The following is an 18,627-nucleotide window of genomic DNA, read 5'->3' on the forward strand; positions in this document are numbered from 1 at the left end:
AATGCCCTAGAAATTTAGCACACCTATATGGATAAAGTTCACTTCAAATAGTGTGCTCTAAATAAAGGGTCCCCTAGGATTCTGTCCTTGGCCCCTCCCCTTATCCTAAGTAACCCCTTCTAAGTCCTAAGGCTTTACTTTATAGTAGTTATATGCCAATCACTTCTGGATTTATCTGGCTTTAATTTTTCTTCCAAACCTGTACTGTGTATCCATCCACCTCTTTGGCTTTTATTGTTGCATGTTTGATAAGCATTTTTGGTCTAATCTGGCTCAAGGAGAACTCTTCACTCCTCATCTGTCTTATTAAAAAAAAACAAAACCCAAAAAACCTTCCTTTTGCAGCTGCAACAATCAAATTTGCCAGCGGGCACTGTCTCAGCCCATCGCACTACAAACCCAGGAGTTCTTTTTTCTTTCTTTAAAGATTTACTTATATATTTGGGGAGGGGTGCAGAGGGAAAGGGAGAGGAAGAAGCAGACTCCCCACTGAGCGCTGAGCCTGATGCAGAGCTCCATCCTAGGACCCAGGGATCATGACCTAAGCTGAAAGCAGATGGTCTGACCTGAGCTGAAGGCAGATGCTTAACCAACTAAGCCACCCAGGTACCCCTAAACTGAAGAGTTCTTGATCCCTCCCTTACCTCCAGCAATCAATCTCAGTGCTGTTGTCTCTCCATTCAAGACATATTCCAAATCTGTCCTTTTCTCCACCTCCATCACTATCACCCTATCACTGTTTATCTCTCACCTAGACCACTCTGGTGGCAATTTAACACTGCCAGTCCTCTGCTTAAAATACTTTGCTTCTTATCATATGCAGAACCAAATCCAACTTTCCTAACAGCAAAGCCCAAACCCTTTTTTTCTTCCCCTGTAAAATAACAAGCTCATTCCAACTCAACTTCAGCAAACCTTTCCTTAGGGGCCTAGAATATGACCTCATGCTAGACACAGACTTGGGCAAGTAGTTATTATAAGTCAGTGGTTCTCAGGCCAGGCTACCCAGTGGAACTACCTTTGGAGTCTGAAAAAAATGCTGATCCCCAGGCCTTATCTAAACTGAATTAGAATCTCTAAGAGGCAGGCAGGGCACGGATATTTGTGAGAGGCTCCTAGTGATTCTATTTGTAGCGAAGGTTAAGAACCCTGATATAAGTGATATGCTTTCCATCTCTCTGATCTTAACAGTGTACTTACTTAGATTTTTCTGTTATTGTTAATATAAACCACATCTAAATATATTCTCCTTTCAAGAGATGTTAAAAAAAAACTGACAGAGTGGGATGGCCTGTTCCTTACAGGCAAGTGATAATAAAAAGGAAGGACTCTGATATAAAACACATGAAAAGGATCAGATAGTATCATCCTGTACTTTCTGATATCACAGAACACAGATTTTAATAAGGAACTTTTTTATGGCCCATGTCCTATTCTTGATCCCACTCTGCATTAAAGTCCCAATCTCCTGTTTACATCACATCACAGGATGCTACTGTTGACTCTGAGAATGAATAAACCTGTTTTAACATGACAAAAACTCACTGAAATTTGGTGGAATTAGCGTTTCTAATCAAAACTCAAACTTTTCAGTGTTTTAAGTTAGTTTATTCTTGGCAGCAATAGAACTTCCTGTGCCTAAGAGAAAGGATTTAAAATGAGACCATAAAAGAGATCAAAAGACTTGGATATCAATTAGTTCACAAGCTACCTAAACACTGTTATGTGAGTATAAAGGAATCAAACATATGGATTACATTTCCATTAACATAGAGTGGGGTTTTAAAATAAAGAAGCAGAAAGCTTTAGAAAACTCATTTGGATTTTCTCAGACCTTAACATTTGAAAAGTAGTTCAAGCTGCTTACAAACACCAAAAGCTGACAGGTATGCTGCGGCTTACAGAATTTAAAGATGCTATAAATGTTAGGAATTGTCACCAGTAGCGGCTGATTAGAGATCTGGGGAAGCCAAAAGAACCTGCCACTCAGCTACCTTGAAGAAACCTACATTTAGGGCAGCCCAGGTTTAGTGCTGCCTTCGGCCCAGGGCGTGATCCTGGAGACCCAGGATCGAGTCCCGCATCGGGCTCCCTGCATGGAGCCTGCTTCTCCCTCTGCCAGTGTCTCTTTCTCTCTGTCTCTCATGAATAAATAAATAAAATCTTAAAAAAAAAAAAAGAAACCTACATTTAGACTTTATGACAGCATCTCCTTCTTGCAGCCCTTGGCTTCTTATAGTGATGGTAGTGGGCAAGGCACACCACGTAGGAGTCCCCGACAAGCTAGAGGTACGACTGTTTCAAATCTCTGTAAGCCCATTCACTAATCAGCCCATCAGGATGACTAGGGGACAATGATTCTAGGTGCACAGGGTTATCTTTGTCACACCAAGAGTTTAAAAAAAAACAAAGATCAACTTTTTCCAGTTAACTTTGAATTCTATTTAAAACTAACTGCAAGTGACAGCCTTGGGGAAAGGATCTGAGGTCCATGTGTCTCCATAAAGCTTATGGAAGAGGCAGAGTGATGTAAGACAAAATGGGCACAGATGCCCTTGACTTCTGACAACCTGCATTAGAATCCTGCTTTGAACACTCGCTTTGTCATCTTGGGAATAAATATCAATCACCACCATTATTAGACTAATCAATACTCAGATAACAGATGAGAAATACTCTTGCTGACCCCTACGGGGTTAGGGTCTTAGGAAATTAAAAGTATGAGTTGGCAAATATGCTACAATCTGACGAAACTCTGGCAACCACTGCAGAATTGGAAGGCCCAAGAAAAGCTCCCAACATCAATCCTTCTTTAACAGTAACTTAGCTCTTTAAAAATTTGTAATAAGTTGGCCATATTTGAACATCATTCACATCTTATCCTCCTATGGATTTCATTACCTGTGTTGTTTGTGATATGTGTTGAGAAATGCTTTTTCTGATTATGTATAATCCTTTCCTTCCTAAATATGGCCCCCCGGCACAGAAATCTGCAGGCTTCAGTATCGTCACACGGTTCCATTTCCTGTCTTTCTCTCTCATTGACAAGACAGCCTTTTACGAAGAGAAGCAAGAGTGAGTTAGAATAAGGATTTCCTTCCTTGGGGTGTAAAGGAGTAAAGGAGAGAATCAAATATCTTCAGGATTCTCTAGACAATAAATACAAATTTGTTATGAAGCACACTGAACACTATTCCATTGACTAAAGGTGAGAAGAAGATTTTAGGGAAATTAAAGAAGTCCCAGCACACAACTTTCATCTGATAGAAAAAAAAAAAAAAAAAGCCAGTATCATGTCTTAGCAGGGTGGATGCTCTCTGGGGGTACATTCACATAGTTGGTTATTCTGATTCTGTGAACAGAGCCATATAAAGAACACTTTTACAAATGAAGAACACTTTCACCTAGAATTGATGCCAACATTAATAACTTAAGTATTTCAGTGTCTCATGGCCAAAGTTCCATATTTTAGCTACCTTAGCAAGAAAATCAATTTGCATCTAAAAGCTCCTTCATGGAGCTGGCTTGGTTTTGTGGCAAGCATCCCAGCTTGCTTAAAGAAGCAGAAGTTGAAGTCAGCTTCACAGAGGATTGTTTGGTGCTAGGTGAATAACCCGCTGGCATCCACTGTTAGCAGAGTGGTAAGCAGATTATGGGTAAGCAGATATTAATATTCCGATTAAATATTTTAAAACCTCATACCGCTATTTAAAAAAAACGCACTACTCTGGAGAACTTTTATGCTTACCATTCTGAAGCCACTTCAAGCCTTAAGTTCTATATACTCACAATCTTAAAATCTCTACCTGTGGTTTATTTCCCTTTGTCCGTCCATCGCTTTAACTGAACGGCAGTGTCTAAAATTCATATGAATAAATGACTTTCCTGGACAGCCTTAATGTTTTTATGTCTTTACATTTCACTCTCTTCCTTTCCAGATCTCTTTTTCAAAAAGACAGGGCTGCAGTCATCTTTGGCCTCAACTTCTATAAAAACCCAGCACAGCCTTGGCAGCCCTCCTGGAAAGACTTCTTGTTTCCTGAAGATCCATTGATTTAACAAACTTAACAAACTTAAATAACAGAAGCTTTAAAAGAGACATTTGCAGTGAGCATTCTGAAGTTATGAAGCAACAAACATTTACTAGACCACAAAAATTTCTCCAACACCATCCATCATGTAGATTATACAATTTAGCACCATAACAGGGAGAGTTACTAATTGTTATTAATTGAGGTCTGCAATGCACATACATGTCTTTAAAAATCAACAGTCAAACCTCTTGGTTACCACAACTTATTTCTGGGTCCAGACCAAAAAAGTCTGTTTATTTCTTGGACGCTTACTAAAATGGGGTCACTGTGTTGGACAGGAGACATGGGATGAACGCTTTATGCTGACAACACTGAGTGTCGAAATCATCTGTAATCCCTACTCCCGATTTGACCAGTTAGACCAAGAAGGACCTAATGACCAAGGTGATACGGACACAGGGCACCTACTCCAGAATGCCCTCAGGCTGATGGGGAGAGGTGGCTGTAGGAGCGTAGGGACAGAACATCTAGCAAACTATTCTACAGTTCTACTTTAAGGAAAAGGGGAGGAGCTCAGAGAAGGTAAAATCTCCCATCTCACCCTTGGCATCCCTTCCCTCTGTCCAGGCTTCATACCTGCTTCTTCTCTACAACTCTCTTCCATCCTTGTGGTCACAGACCAACTCAGGAGATATTGTTGGAGAGACAGGAGGCAAGAAGGTCCAGAGATTGGACTGTTGGTCCGCCCAGGGACCCTTCCAACCACACTTCCCACAACGCCAGAAACCTTGGGAAAAGTAATCCTAAATCCCACACTGTTCTGGAACTGGGCGTAGGGCGGCTTCCCTTCCCTTATTGGGGCAGGTATGATGTAGTGACTAACGACCTGCGGCTCTGAATGAGGGCTCTGAGAAGGCTCAGACCACGCACTGCATCCGCGGCCCCACAAGGAGATGGTTCCATGGCACGAGCACAGAAGGAAGGTCACAGCGTGGGAGGCCAGGGGAGGTGCGAGGGAGGGCGGTAGCTTCTGACCCGGGCGAGGATTCTTAAGGACCCCTTAGCGCAGAGTAATCACCTCTTCTCTTTCTCTAGTTCGTGGGCAACAGATTCCAAAAGGGAGGCCCCTCTTGCAATTCCAAAGCGAGGAGAGCCTGACTCACAGCCGGGCAGGGCTGCGGCAGCCAGGACTCGCACCGAGAGCTGTCCACCTGTCTTTCCCCCAAACCTCCCCTTCTACCCCCAAACATCTGGTCTCCCATACTTTGGATGGTCTCCCTTGCTTTGTCCCGCGCCCCCACCCCGCCGCTCGCAACACGCGTGGGAAGGGCGAGGTTGGGAGAGGGGCAGCCCCCGCGGAGAGCCCCTCGGGCCGGGCGTCCTTCATTCAGCGGGTGGAGGCGGCGAGGCCGGGCCGCGGGAGAGGGAGCAAAGGCAGGCGGGAGACCGGCCCGGGAGCCCCGGGGAGCGGGAGCGGGAGCGGGCGGCGGGGAGCGGGGAGCGGGAGCGGGGAGCGGGCGGCGGGGAGCGGGGAGCGGGAGCGGGGAGCGGGGAGCGGGGAGCGGGGAGCGGGGAGCGGGGAGCGGGAGCGGGCGGCGGGGAGCTCCGGGAGCCCGCCCGACCCGCCCGCCCGCCCGCCGGCGCCTCCTCCCGCCCCCCGGCCGCGCGGGCACCGACCTGCCAGGCGCCTCTCCCGGACGTTCCTCCACAGCCGGTCCCAGGCTCTGGCCGTGGAGTCCCGCAGCTGCTCGCTGATGGACCTCCGGAGCCGCGTCGCCGAGGGCTGCGGTCCGCTGGCCATTTCGGCTCCGTCCTCATCGCGGCCGCCGGGCTCGCCCCCGCCCCCCCGCGCGGCCCCGCTCCGACGCCCGGACCCGCGAAGGGCGCGACATGGGGCGGCCGCCGCCCGGCGCCGAGCGAGCCCGGCCCCTGCGCCCCGCCGCCCCCCACCCCGTCCCACTCTCCCTCGCCCCTGCCCCTCCGGCCCCCCCGCCCCCGCCTAACCCCGACGGCCCGCCCGGCCCGGGCCCCACTCCCGCAGTTTCCACCCCTTTTCGGTGTCCCTCGGAGGCCGGGGCCGCACCACAACCCATTTCTCGGCAGTTTCCACTTTTCAGTTTCAGAGTCGCCACCATCGATCACACCCCGAGCTTTAAGCCGGGCCACAGCCAGAACCATGATAACTGGCCTCGCTTCCCTGACCTCGAGCCGCTTGAAATCCCCCACTCGGTTTGGCGGACGCTCTTTTGCAGTTTGACTCTACTGTTCTTGGGTTTTAGGTTAACCTTTCCTGATTTCATCAATGAAACGATTCCCTGGCTGCAATGGACCCAGTGATTTCAAGAGTCAACGTATCACAGCCTCTGCTTTGGAGGAAAATAACTGAAAATATTAAGGCCAAACCATGAGTAACCCACATTAAATATATTTACATGCCGTGGAAAAGCATTTAAAATCTAGATAAAATATACATAAAAAGTAGATATTATGAGTAAGTGAAATGTGAAAATTGAAGGATGTTAACGTATTTTTAGTCAACAACATGAAGTAGGCTTATAATGAGAAGTTAACTGACTCCTGCAGGGAAGAGGGAGGAAAGGTGCTGGCTCTTCCTGAAATACCTCCAGAGGTGGTGACCAAGGCATTGGGTTCCAAAGCCTCACACATAAGATGAGGACATTGCTGGTTCAGGCCTCAGGGTGTCCTGCTATTCTCAATAGCAGTTTTGCTTTTTAAGTGCTTGGTGGACCTTAGAGAAAGTCATTTTGACAACATTTGATGTAACTTAACCATGTGATCGACAGCACACATTTCAAGTTTGGCGAGAGGAATTGAAATATTTCAAAAGAAAACTTCTAAATTACTCACAGTAAAATTTCTGGAATATCATTTCTTTTTGAATGTCTTTGAACCAGACTGCCAGAGGGCCAGTTTAATCAGCTGTTTTTTAAAAACTTCAGGTGCTCCACAGGAAGTTTGAAAATTAAACTGCTGAATCCTTTCTCAATTACATAACTTGCTCCTGACTTAAGGAGTGGAAATGGTCAGCTACCTTAGGTACTCTTGCGGCAATTTTACACTTTAATAAACATTTCCCCCACCAGTTTATACTGTTGGTAGAAAATGGGGAGGAGGGAGAATGATGGTAAAAACAGTCTTTAATTGTCTTATTTTGTTATCTTTAATAATCAAAAATGTTCTCTAATGAAACACATTTCAGAATGAGCTAGAAAGTAATGATTGCGCTCTTATGCGTCATCCCAGTAAACCTTTGAAATTGTCAGTTATGAAGCAATAAATCATGGATCAGAAATGGGTTGGAAACTATGGCAGCCAGTTATAGACTAATCCAGATAGCTTTCTGGGCCCATGCCAAATACCCTTTTGATTACATCCTCTGTTTTGTATGCATGTAGTGGTAACGAAATTCTCTGCAAGAAGAAAGATCTGTGTTATCTTAAAGTGACTTCTATACAGTCTAACAACAAAATGTTTCACAGTTACATGCCCAGGGAAGCTGTGTATTAACTTTTAAAAAGGACCTAATTGAATCAAACAAAAGCAGTAGTTGTAACAATATTTGCACAGGAATAGAACCATACAAGGAATATTCCAGCTATTTCACTTATCATTTAGCTCCAAATATCCTGGACCGACCCCCCCACCCCACCCCCCGGCCTTTCTAGGACATGTTTTACATTCAGATGGCATGGATTAGGGGCTTTCTTTAAATGACAAATTTGAAGATAAATTCTTGCAGAGCAAATTTGTTTAGTTCTGATTGTAGAAGAGTCCCTGAATTCAGGACCATCCAAGAGAAGCCAGATGAAAGACTAAAGTAATCTTCCTGGAACAGCTCAGCCCATCTCCCTGCCTGGCCCTGGGTTGCCAGCCTCTCTGCAGGAAATCTCACAGTTGTGCACATGCTGCTGCTGAAAATGCAAGGCTTCTAAACTCACAAGAACCTCAGGGCTACTTGGAGTCTCTATGCAGGCCCTTAGCATCCATAAGCCCTATCTCAAAGCTGAACCTTAAGTAGGACTCCTTTAAGGATGACATTCCCCCACCCTGGGGTCTTCACCTTGAGCAGATGCCAATAAGGTCTACTTCAGAGGAAAGAAATCCCCACCGGTGCTTTCTAAGAAAAGCACCTCTTCTTACTAAGACCTAGTCCTCCACCTGTGCTGTTTACTGTCCTTTCTTGTCCCTATGAGTACTTTGCTACCTTAGTTATTTCCTCCTCTATACCCCCTTCACCCTCCACCTTCTTCTAAAAAGGCTCACCCTTCTTTAAACCAAACAAAACCGCAACCCCCTTGGCAAAGCGTGCTGCCTCCATCCTGTATCCCTTGGAAAAGAAATCTTCCCTTATCAATACTGCCATCTGGTCTCCCTCACTACTTCACCGAAACCTGTCTTTCCAAGGTTACCAATAATTGTCCGGTTGCTAAATCCAATGGATGTTTTGCGTTGCTGTTGTCCTTTCTAGGTCACGTGGACAATGGGACACTGCTGACCATTTGCGTCCTCTTGATGCTGGCTTGTCTCATGGCTGTCAGGCCACATGGCTGAGGTGTTTGTTTCAGAGCTCCTCCCCCCCACCTCCAGGGTTGGCATTCCCTGTGTTTCAGTTTTCAACGTCCAACCCCCACCCCACACCTTTCCCTCAAGCTCTTGTCCCTGGGTGATTGTATTCTTTCCCATAGCTTCATCCCTTACTTCCCAGCTTGGTAAAGACAAAAGTACTTGTGTTTAAGAGCGTAGCTGGACACAAAGGATCATAGGGGAAGGGAGGGGGACACTGAAGGGGAAGTTATCAAAGAGGGAGACAAACCATGAGAGTGTCTTAACTCTAGGAAACAAACTGAGGACTGCAAGAGGGGAGGTGGGGGATGGGGTAACTGGGTGATGGGCATTAAGGAGGGCACATGATGTGATGAGCACTAGATGTCATATGCAACTGATGAATTACTGAACTGTAAATCTGAAACTAATGATGTTCTATATGTTGGCTAATTGAATTTAAATGAAAAAATAAAAAAAAGAGTGGAGGCAGAGTTGTGTTAGACTCTGGCAAGTTTCTGCCTCCACATCACTTACCTCTAAGATTGTATTGTGGATTTAATGAAATAATCCACTTGGCACAAAGAAAGGATTCAGTCAGTGAGTACTACCACACTGTTGTCCTATCGTTATCATTATCACATTGCTGTCCTACCCCAAATCCTCCCTGAGCTCCTCCAACGGGCCTTTCCTGGCACCCAATCTAAATGACTGCATTACTTCCTCTCGTGGCATCCATGAGTGCTGTAATTTTCTTTGTAGAATTTATCACTTTGGACATTTTCTTTTTTGTTCTGGTCTGTCTCCCAGGGAAACCTGGAGCATTACGAGAGCAGAGGCCTAGTCAGCCTGACTCACTAGCGCGTACTCAGCACCTAGAACAGTCCTTGAGAGTAATGTTCAGTAAAAACTTGTAGAATGAATGATTCTACTCCAGCACTGTGTATCGTTTACCTTACTAACGGATATCTCTAAAATTTTCCCTGCGAACCCGCTCTTCCATCTCTATTTTCTGTTAGCCAGTGATGCTACCACTCGTCAAATGTCCAAGGGAGATACCTAAAAGACATTCTAATTCCTCCAGAATTTCTAATATTGCTTCAATCTTTCTCTGTGTCTCCATCTCTGGAGTACTGGGTTTGGCCAAGTTTTATTCTTTCCTCTCCTGAATTTCTTCTTAAAAGATTCACATTGGAGAGCTACTGCCCTCACTCAGCTCTGTTTTTATACATTCCCTCTACTGAAAGACCTTCCCCTACTTTTTTTTTTCCCTCACTCATCCTTCAGGAATCAAGTCAGATGCCAGCTCCTACTGAAAGCCTTCTACAGATCCCAGTGGCTGGGGTGTTCCTTCTCTCCCGTAGGCCAGGCAATCACAGAGTACTGTAGGTAACTTTCCTCTCAGCCTCCCCCCATAGTCCTGACTTCCTCGAGCTGGGACTAGTACTTTTATTTCTAAGTCCCATGTGTCTTTTTTAGTGAACAGCACATAGTGGGATCATTTTCTGACTCAATAAATATTCTACTATAATTTTAGATGACTGGTTATTACTAGGGACTGCTCCTTAGTATAAACATAACTTTTAATTATGCCTGTGGTTGTGCTGTTTCATTGTCATGAATTATCCCTCTCTTTTCTTTTATCAAGTTTAGTAATTTTCACTATAGAGAATACATAATAATGATTATAGTTTTTAAACAGAAAATTATAAATAGAAACATTAAAATTACCTGTAATATTACCAAGTAGGGAAAGCTGAAAACATTTGAAAATTTTCCTTTTCAGTTTTTTTCTTTGTATGTTTAAAAAAACAGGAATAGTTTCAACACCCAAATTTTGAAAAATTTTTTCACTTAGATTGTGAGAATCTTGCCAGTCTATTAAGTTTTTTTTTTCTTTTTTTAGATACAGTTTTGGGACGCCTGAGCCTGAGTGGCTCAGTGGTTAAGCGTCTGCCTTTGGCTCAGGGCATGATCCTGAGGTCTTGGGATTGAGTCCCACATCAGGCTTCCTGTGGGGAGCCTGCTTCTCCCTCTGCCTATGTTTCTGCCTCTCTCTGTGTCTCTCATGAATAAATAAATACAATCTTAAAAAAACCATACAGTTTTTAGTAAATGTGTGAAATTCTGTTGGATAGACACATAATTTATTTTAAAACCTTCATAAGTTTGGACATTTCATTCCAAATTTCTGAACTTACAAATAATACTATGATTAACAACTTTGGTGAAAAAGGGGGAAAAAAAGATAGTTTTTCTTAGCCTTCTCTTAATGTTATATAATTAAGACTCATCACCACTGTACCCACAACCACAGGCAATAAGGAGGGCTTGCCACTCACCCTCCTATATATAAGAATACCAACGACTCTGCAACTCTGTTAACTTCTGATCTCTTCTACACCCCCTTCTATGTCCAACTCATCCTGTGCCATCGCCACTTATAACTAAGAATGGAGGAACATATCTGTTCACTTGCTGAGTATTTTGTTGTCAGAAGCCTCTGCTTAGAAAAAGAATTCAGTTTCTAACCATACCAGGCCAGCAAACCTTTGCCAGGAACCTAAGGTTATGATCCCTTATTTCATACTGTTTTTCAGCTTCGTTGTAGGAAATTACCTTCCTTACAGTAGTGACCCATTTCTCCTTGCTGCACAATAGAAGGGTAAAGAGCTCAGTGTGACTCTGTCTATGCACATTCTTTCCCCCAGAGAAACATGATGTGGCAACTATTCCTTCAGCACTCCCTTCAGGCTATATTTCAGGGTCTTGTTATGGAGATTCTGAAATGCAAACTCATATTATTTATTTCCTCATAAAAGAATATTGCTGAAAGTTCTGGAGAAGCTGGCTTTCATGCCGGCTCCTTAGCTCATAGTCACTGATCTGTACCTGTCCCAGTGGGTGTGTCTTGTGCTGCACTGCCAAGCTCTGAATCTGCCAGTCTTCTAATGCTAACAGTTGTGAGTGCTTTTGGGTTTTGTTCTGTTAATTAAAATATTGTTGGGCTCCGTGCTTTCTTGGAAGCAAATTTAGTGTTTTCCGTGAGCTCCTCACTGCTGATCAAAATCTTTGGCTATGTTTGGTATTTTCCTCATGGACACTGGTAAATGCCTGGAATCTTGAGCCTTAATGTCATGTCATAATATTTCACTGACTTTACAAATATGGTAATTCCTTTCTGTATTTTTCATGTATGCTTTTGGGGACTCTCATATGGGAATCCTGGGTCAGCATGTCAGAAATCACTTATCATACTTACAGGCTACTGGAATTAAAGTGTCTAGTGATTGGAATCATCTTGATGTCTGCTTGCGGACACACTGTGGCATTCTTCAATCTGCTTATTCAGCCATAAAGGTTGAATAAATGTAACTTCCTATACAACCATGCTTTATTGCGTAGACATAAGCAAATTGACTAGTTAAGATTCATCTGTTTTGTGATGACTGTCTGTATACAGAGGCTTAGTTTTAGACCTCAGCATGTTTGGGGGACACTCAAACATATCCTGTGAAGTGTGTCTTGGTGCTACCAAGCTCTTTAAAGCCAATAAACATATCATCTAAGAGTTGGAAAAGGCAAGCTCCCTAGCTTGCTTTGGCAGGAAAGTGGTGAGGCAGGTAAAGGAGGCAGACAACTCCACACCAGCTGGCTGTATGATTTGGACAAGTTATCATTCTTTTCTGTTCCTCTGCCTTGACATCTATAAAATGGGAATAATAATAGTGTTTCCCTCAGAGGGTTTTTGGCAAGGATCCAGTGCAGTAATACATGGGAAATGCTTAGAATGGTTCCTGGCATATAATGAGCATTCATTAAATGTTAGTTATCATTATCAATATTATTTGGCCTACAGCAATCCTGCAATTCTCATGAGATTCCAGCTAAATTCTGCATAGCCATCACACCAACTAACAAGAAGACACTAAAGAGTGGCAGAGAATAGCAATGAACTGGGGAGGTATAAGAATGGAATTCAAATCTCAGCTCGGAGAATGATTAGCCAGAGCATTGGTAGAAGTTACTTAACCTCCCTAAACATCAGCTTCCTTACTTGTCAAGTGCCGACAAGAACATCTGTTCTACTCACCCTGATCAAAGTTAAACTATCCATGAGAGGCTTATCAATTCAAAGTGCTACCCAAATGAAAGCTGTTGTAGATAATAGGAAAGACTGGAGACCATCTACATTTGGAATGTACATTGCCTAATTGCATTTTAAAAATGTATTCATTCAGGGCACCTGGGTGGCTCAGTCTGTTAAGCGTCTGCCTTCAGCTCAGGTCATGGTCCTGAAGTGCTGGGACCAAGCCCCATGTAGGGTTCTCTGCTCAGCAGGGAGTCTGCTTCTTCTTCTTCCTTTCTCTATTCCTTTGCCCCTCCCCACCGAGCGCTCTTTCCTTTTCTCTCTCTCTTGCACTTGTGCACTCTCTCTTACAAAATAAATAAAATCTTTTAAAAATAAAATTAAAAATGTATTTATTCAACAAGTGTCTTTATCCTTGAGTGACACAGGTTTCCTCTGGTGGCCCTGTGTTCCACTTGCTGGCATGATTTAAGGTCAGTCAAGTGTGTGGTATGGACAGTCAGAAGGATCTGGGACCCTAATCCCACTTTTCTGGGCAATTATATTTATTCCACAGATACATATGGAGCAAAATTTTGCCATCTTTAAAGATAGGCAGCATACATTCCACATTCTAGAGGCAAATCTTTGGGTGATATCTCAGCAGTAACTCCCAACTTGTTACTTAATCTGAGCCGATATGCCATTTTTTTTAGGAATAATTTCATGAATAAGCCTTTGCCCTAGTTAAGCACTACCTAGGATGAAGCACTTTGTATAGATTACTTACTATAACAAACACATGAAGTAGGCATTCATCCAAAGAAAAGAAAAGAGGCAAAGAAACAGGCTCAGAAAAGTTATATGGCTAGATTATTAGGTAATAAATTGCAGAACCAAGACTCAAAGCTGATCTCCCAGCTAACTCTAGCTCTCACTTGACTCCCCCACAGCTCCCTTACCACCCTCCAGAGCCCTTGTCTGTCTAAACTTGATAGTGTTTTTCCTCCCTTGTTTGTAGACCTTTGGAGGTGTCAGACAATACATTACATTATAATCATAAAAGAAATGACATCTGTGTCAGTAACAAGACTAAACCTATTTCATTATTTAAAGTCATCTAGAGATGACTTGTATTCAAATCTTTCATTAAGCCCCTGGGAAATATCTGGTTATCTAATAAAATTTCTGGGGTTGAACCCATTTTCATGCAATGATGACCTCAGAATTACTTCAGGTCTCCCAGTCCTTAATTTTTTTCAGATGCAATAAGGGATTATGAGAACAAAAACTGAATTCTGTCAACACCCAGTGACACTTCTTGTTGTCAATAACAACACGGTAAGGAGTGTAAACAATATTATAAAGTATATTTCAATTTCTGACGTTTCAAAAAGTTAAACTTGAAAATATATCTCTTCAACAGAAATTGTCCAAGAATAGCTGATTTTTACAAATTTTAAGTGTTTTCCTGTTAGTACCTTATAATAAGGTGAGTAATACAAAGGAAGTTATTTTTAAGAGTTTCTGGGGCAATGGAAATTACTTTTATCACGTAATATGTATTTTTCTCCTGTATTCTCCTCTTAGTTGAGCATTCTTTCCTTCCATATGGGATAATGCTGTATTTTCGGTATCACTTCAGTTGGTCCCCTACTGGCCATTCATTACTTATAATATATTTTTGGTATAATTTATTTTTTAGTAAAATATTTTGTAGATATCACTGAAAATAGAAACTCCTGATATTAATTAGGAAAAATTACAAATTGAAAGCCAGTCTTGGAGTCCTGGGAGATCATTCTGGACTTAATTGATATTATTGATATCTCTATTCTATTTGTGTGACTGGGGCCTCTGTTTTATGTATCTTTGCATTCCTTGTGTCTGGCACTGTGCTTGGCATATGGTGTTCTCAAAGAAAATAAATAAAATAAATGACTGAATTTTATTTTCTTAACATGTAGGTATCCACACAACTATGACTTCTTTCAAGGCCTCTCCCGACCACCCCCGTGTGCCCCTCTTACATGATCAAGCCTCACTAACACTGACCATAGCGCATGCCCATGTGACATTTTGTGTTTGTTTATTTTGGCTATTGCCCAACTCACCCTTTCACTAGATTGTAAATTCCAGGAGAGCAGGGTATTGTCTTTCTTCCTGGACTCTCATTCCCAGCACCCAGGGCAGTGTCTGGTACAAAGTGGACACTTAATGGGTGCATGTGACAAATGAATAAATAATACATCATTTGATGTGACCACATGATCTTGTCCCGTATCTTCAGGAGAGTTTAGTTCCTTCAACTCAAAACTGCAGAGATCTTTGTCTCCAGCATCCCTAACCCACCCACCCCTATGGACACACCCTGGGCTAAGTCACTGCCCTAGATACTGTGCTTCCAAAATCTCAAACCTCCATCTCAACCTCTGTAATGATCTTATATTTTTCCAGGATTCTTCATCTTGTCTCATGATCTTTGTTTTTGCTTTTGCTTTACTTAATCAGTCCCTCTCTTTGGCCTCATGCCCTGTCAAGCCTTGGTTTAAGCTCCATGAGCCAGCCTCTCAACTACTTTGTTATTACACACACACACACACACACACACACACACACAAACACAAACACAAAAAGCTATTTCAGTTTCTAGATATTCCACGCCTGTCTGACAAAACCCTATATCCACCCTTACCTCCGGGCCACCACAGGCTGTGGATGAAATCACAGAACTGCACAGACAGGTGACACCATGTTGATGTACTGAATGTTGCCAGCACATTTGCACCATGTCTCTGGCTGGGTCTTATTCCTGTTCTCCACTATGGCTGTCTCAAAACCTCATCGTTCTCCTCAAGGCCAGGGACACTCAAAATCACTTCTTTAAATCATGGTAAAATGCAAGTAATATTTATCAAGTATCCACTGTATATGATTTGGTGACATTAATTCCATTCACAATGTTGCATAAACTTCACTGCCATCTGTAACTACCACTCTCTCTTTGTCCTCAACAAAAACTCTGTACTCAGAGTAACTTGCCCTTCCCTCCTGCCCACAGCCCCAGTGACCTCTATTCAACCTTCTGTTTCTTTGAACTGGCCTCTCCCAGGGACCTCGCATAAGCCATGCACACCTTCCTTCCTCTTGTCCTTGGCATCAACACTTGCCTGATGCTTCCCAGAGAAAAGAGAGAAACTGGCAGTTCCTAGAATGTGCTGCACCCTCTTCAGCCTCAGTACTTTTGTACTTACATGCCTAGAACACACTGGCTCTTCTTTTTCATAGATCTACCTAAACTCCAGAGAGTAACTATTTCACACCACCTTTGGGCTGTGACCCCCTTGAGGACAGGAAGTCAGTTTTTAATTTCTCTATCCTCCGTCTGGAATACAGTGCCCAATACATTGTAAGTATTCACTATATATTTATTGAATGAATAAAAATTGGAAATTGGGACTGAAGACTGGGCTAGGGAAGATGGGTGTGTCTATGTGTTGGTTACCTGCTCAAACATTGAAAGATTTAGTATCAATCCATTAGACAGATATTAGTAGATATGCATAGAGACACATATGTCCTACATCACAATTGATAAAATAAACAAGAATGTGAGGAAATAATAGTAATAAATTATGGGTTAATATTATCAACTATTTTCAAATATTTAATCAAGCTAATTTAAAATATTTAGGGTTTTTTTCCCTCCAAATTCTGCATTTTTATATTTGAGAAAGTAATATTGTAGTAAATTAACTCCCTCCCTTCACCCAAACCAGGGTCAGTCTAAGGTTTTCTGTATTAAAATATGTATAAACGCAGTCGGTTAAGATAGCCATCACTATCTTAAATATACAATAAAAGTGAATTGAGTTAGCTTGAATATGCAAGAGTATACTGTTAATTTAACACTCAAACCTTTTGGGACTCTCTGACTCGGAATATAGCATTGTAAAACAAAAAAAACCAATAATGTCTCATCTAGGGGAAAATATGGCTTTCATGTGGGTAAAGTATATGTAGTTTAAGAGGATAACAGGATAACATTAAGAAAAAGAGAGATGCCTGGGTGGCTCAGTCCATAGAGCATCTGCCTTCCGCTCAGGGTCCTGCAATTAAGCCCTGCATTGGGCTCCCTGCTCAGTGGAGAATCTCTTCTTCTCCTTCTACCCCTCCCTGCTGCTCACGCTCTCTCTCTGTTTCTCTCTCAAATAAACAAATATAGCCTTAAAAAAGAAAGAGAGAGGAAAAAAAACTTGTCAGATGTGGATAAGAGCAGAAACGTAGCAGCTAAATAAAACCAGAAAGAACAGAAAGGGGCTCCAATACAACATACCAAAGTGCAGCAAGAATGTACTAGAATGTAATCTGGAGGGAGGCATCTGCAAAAGACAAAAACTCCAGAGTAACAGGCGTTGATCACGTTCCATGACAGCAGGAAGTAATCACAAAAATAAACTGACTTAGGCTCATCTGAACCTCAAGCAGGAAAGGACCCTGGTCCCCTTGGAGTGAAGGAAAGGAAGGGTTTGGGGTGCTGGGCCAAACAGAAGTCCATACCCTCAAGGAATTCAAACTAGGAAATCTTGAGAGAAAGTAATTGGGATTGGGGAAGGTATTCTTCAGCATCTTTAATCTGGGCAAAGGGCACTAAGAAATATCAAACTGCGCTTCTTATGCATGGCAGTGATGCCCGGCTGGTGTCCCTGCCTTTCATTTCCCTGTTTACAGGCGAGACTGCATTAGAACAGCTCTGTACCCCACCTGAGAGCATTCCAGACTGGAGAAGAGAGCCCTGCCAGGGAAGGGAAAGCAAGATGGCAAGGCCAGCGATTGTTCCCATGAGACCCTTAAGCAGTAGAAACCAAAAGTGAACACAAGATTTTCTAGCAGATGCAATGCCATGTATTTCACCAAATGGGTTTTGTAGATGAATCATGGGCAAACCAAATACAAAATGCAATCTCTCAGCTTTCACTGTCTTGGAATCAATCTAGCTGTCTAGAATCCTCGTGTATGAACTATAAATTCACTGCAGGTTAGGTGTCTGGCCAGGAAAACAGGTTGCTCTGTCTTCTGTCTACTGGTATACTTTTCCTGATATAACTATAAAACATAGTCATTTTCACTTGAGACATTAATTATCCCTGCTCACAAATTCTTTCTGTTATTTTCTTAATTTCTCTTTAAAAGGTTTTATGTTTCTACTTTCATGTTTTTAAATAACATTTTCAGGCATGATCCTGAGGTCCGGGGATCAAGTCCCACATCCAGCTCCCTGCGTGGAGCCTGCTTCTCCCTTGCCTGTGTCTCTGTCTTGCTGTCTCCCATGAAAAAATAAATAAAATCTTAAAAATAAATAAATAAATAAATAAATAAATAAATAAATAACATTGTCATCAAGATATTCTTGGCGTAACACAAAATTCACCCAATGGTTGTTTTATTTTAAGCGTTCTTTTTTTAAAAAAAAAAAGATTTTATTTATTTATCCATGAGAGACACAGAGAGAGGCAGAGGGAGAAGCAGGCTCCCTGCAGGGAGCCAGATGTGGGATTCGATCCCAGGTCTCCAGGATCACACCCTGGGCTGAAGGTAGGCACTAAACCGCTGAGCCACCCGGGCTGCCCCTATTTTAAGCATTCTTAGTACTATTGGTTGGAGACTCCTATCAGAGGGGTAAAAGGCTTCTTCACCCTATGTACAGGATCACAGGTGCAGAATAGCTTAAGCTTGGCTCTGTAAGCAAATTATATGTACATATATAGCACTTGGCAACAACTGTTAAAAATTCTTGCAAATAATGTTTCCTAAGATTATATGGTTTGCTTAAAAAAGACAGGATAGACAGGTGTCTGGATGGCTTAGTCGGTTAAATGTCTGCCTTCTGCTCAGGTTTTGATCCCAGAGTCCTGGGATGGAGCCCCATATGAAGCCCTACTTTGGGCTCCCTGCTTAGCA

The 18,627-nt window shown here is 42.7% G+C and overlaps 1 protein-coding gene across 7 annotated transcripts in view; it reads right to left on the minus strand.

Moving 5' to 3' along the window:
* The window catches only part of STARD13 (StAR related lipid transfer domain containing 13), a 519,929-nt gene that overhangs the window by 228,639 nt on the left and 272,663 nt on the right, over positions 1–18,627 (minus strand). Inside the window, exons 1-2 of one of the 7 annotated variants that reach the window (XM_072719979.1) lie at positions 5,712–5,931; positions 2,902–3,054 (exon numbers count right to left, since the gene is read on the minus strand). The exons of 3 other annotated variants lie outside the window; for them this stretch is intronic. In XM_072719979.1, coding sequence (XP_072576080.1) covers positions 2,902–3,054; positions 5,712–5,835 — 277 coding nt within the window. In that variant the 5' untranslated portion in view covers positions 5,836–5,931. Of the gene's footprint in view, positions 1–2,901; positions 3,055–4,670; positions 5,095–5,711; positions 5,932–18,627 lie in introns of those variants that run through there. 3 more of the 7 variants (XM_072719985.1, XM_025996775.2, XM_072719987.1) reach the window with 3 other exon arrangements.

This window comes from Vulpes vulpes, chromosome 9 (assembly GCF_048418805.1).
Source record: "Vulpes vulpes isolate BD-2025 chromosome 9, VulVul3, whole genome shotgun sequence".
Lineage (NCBI taxonomy): Eukaryota > Metazoa > Chordata > Mammalia > Carnivora > Canidae > Vulpes > Vulpes vulpes.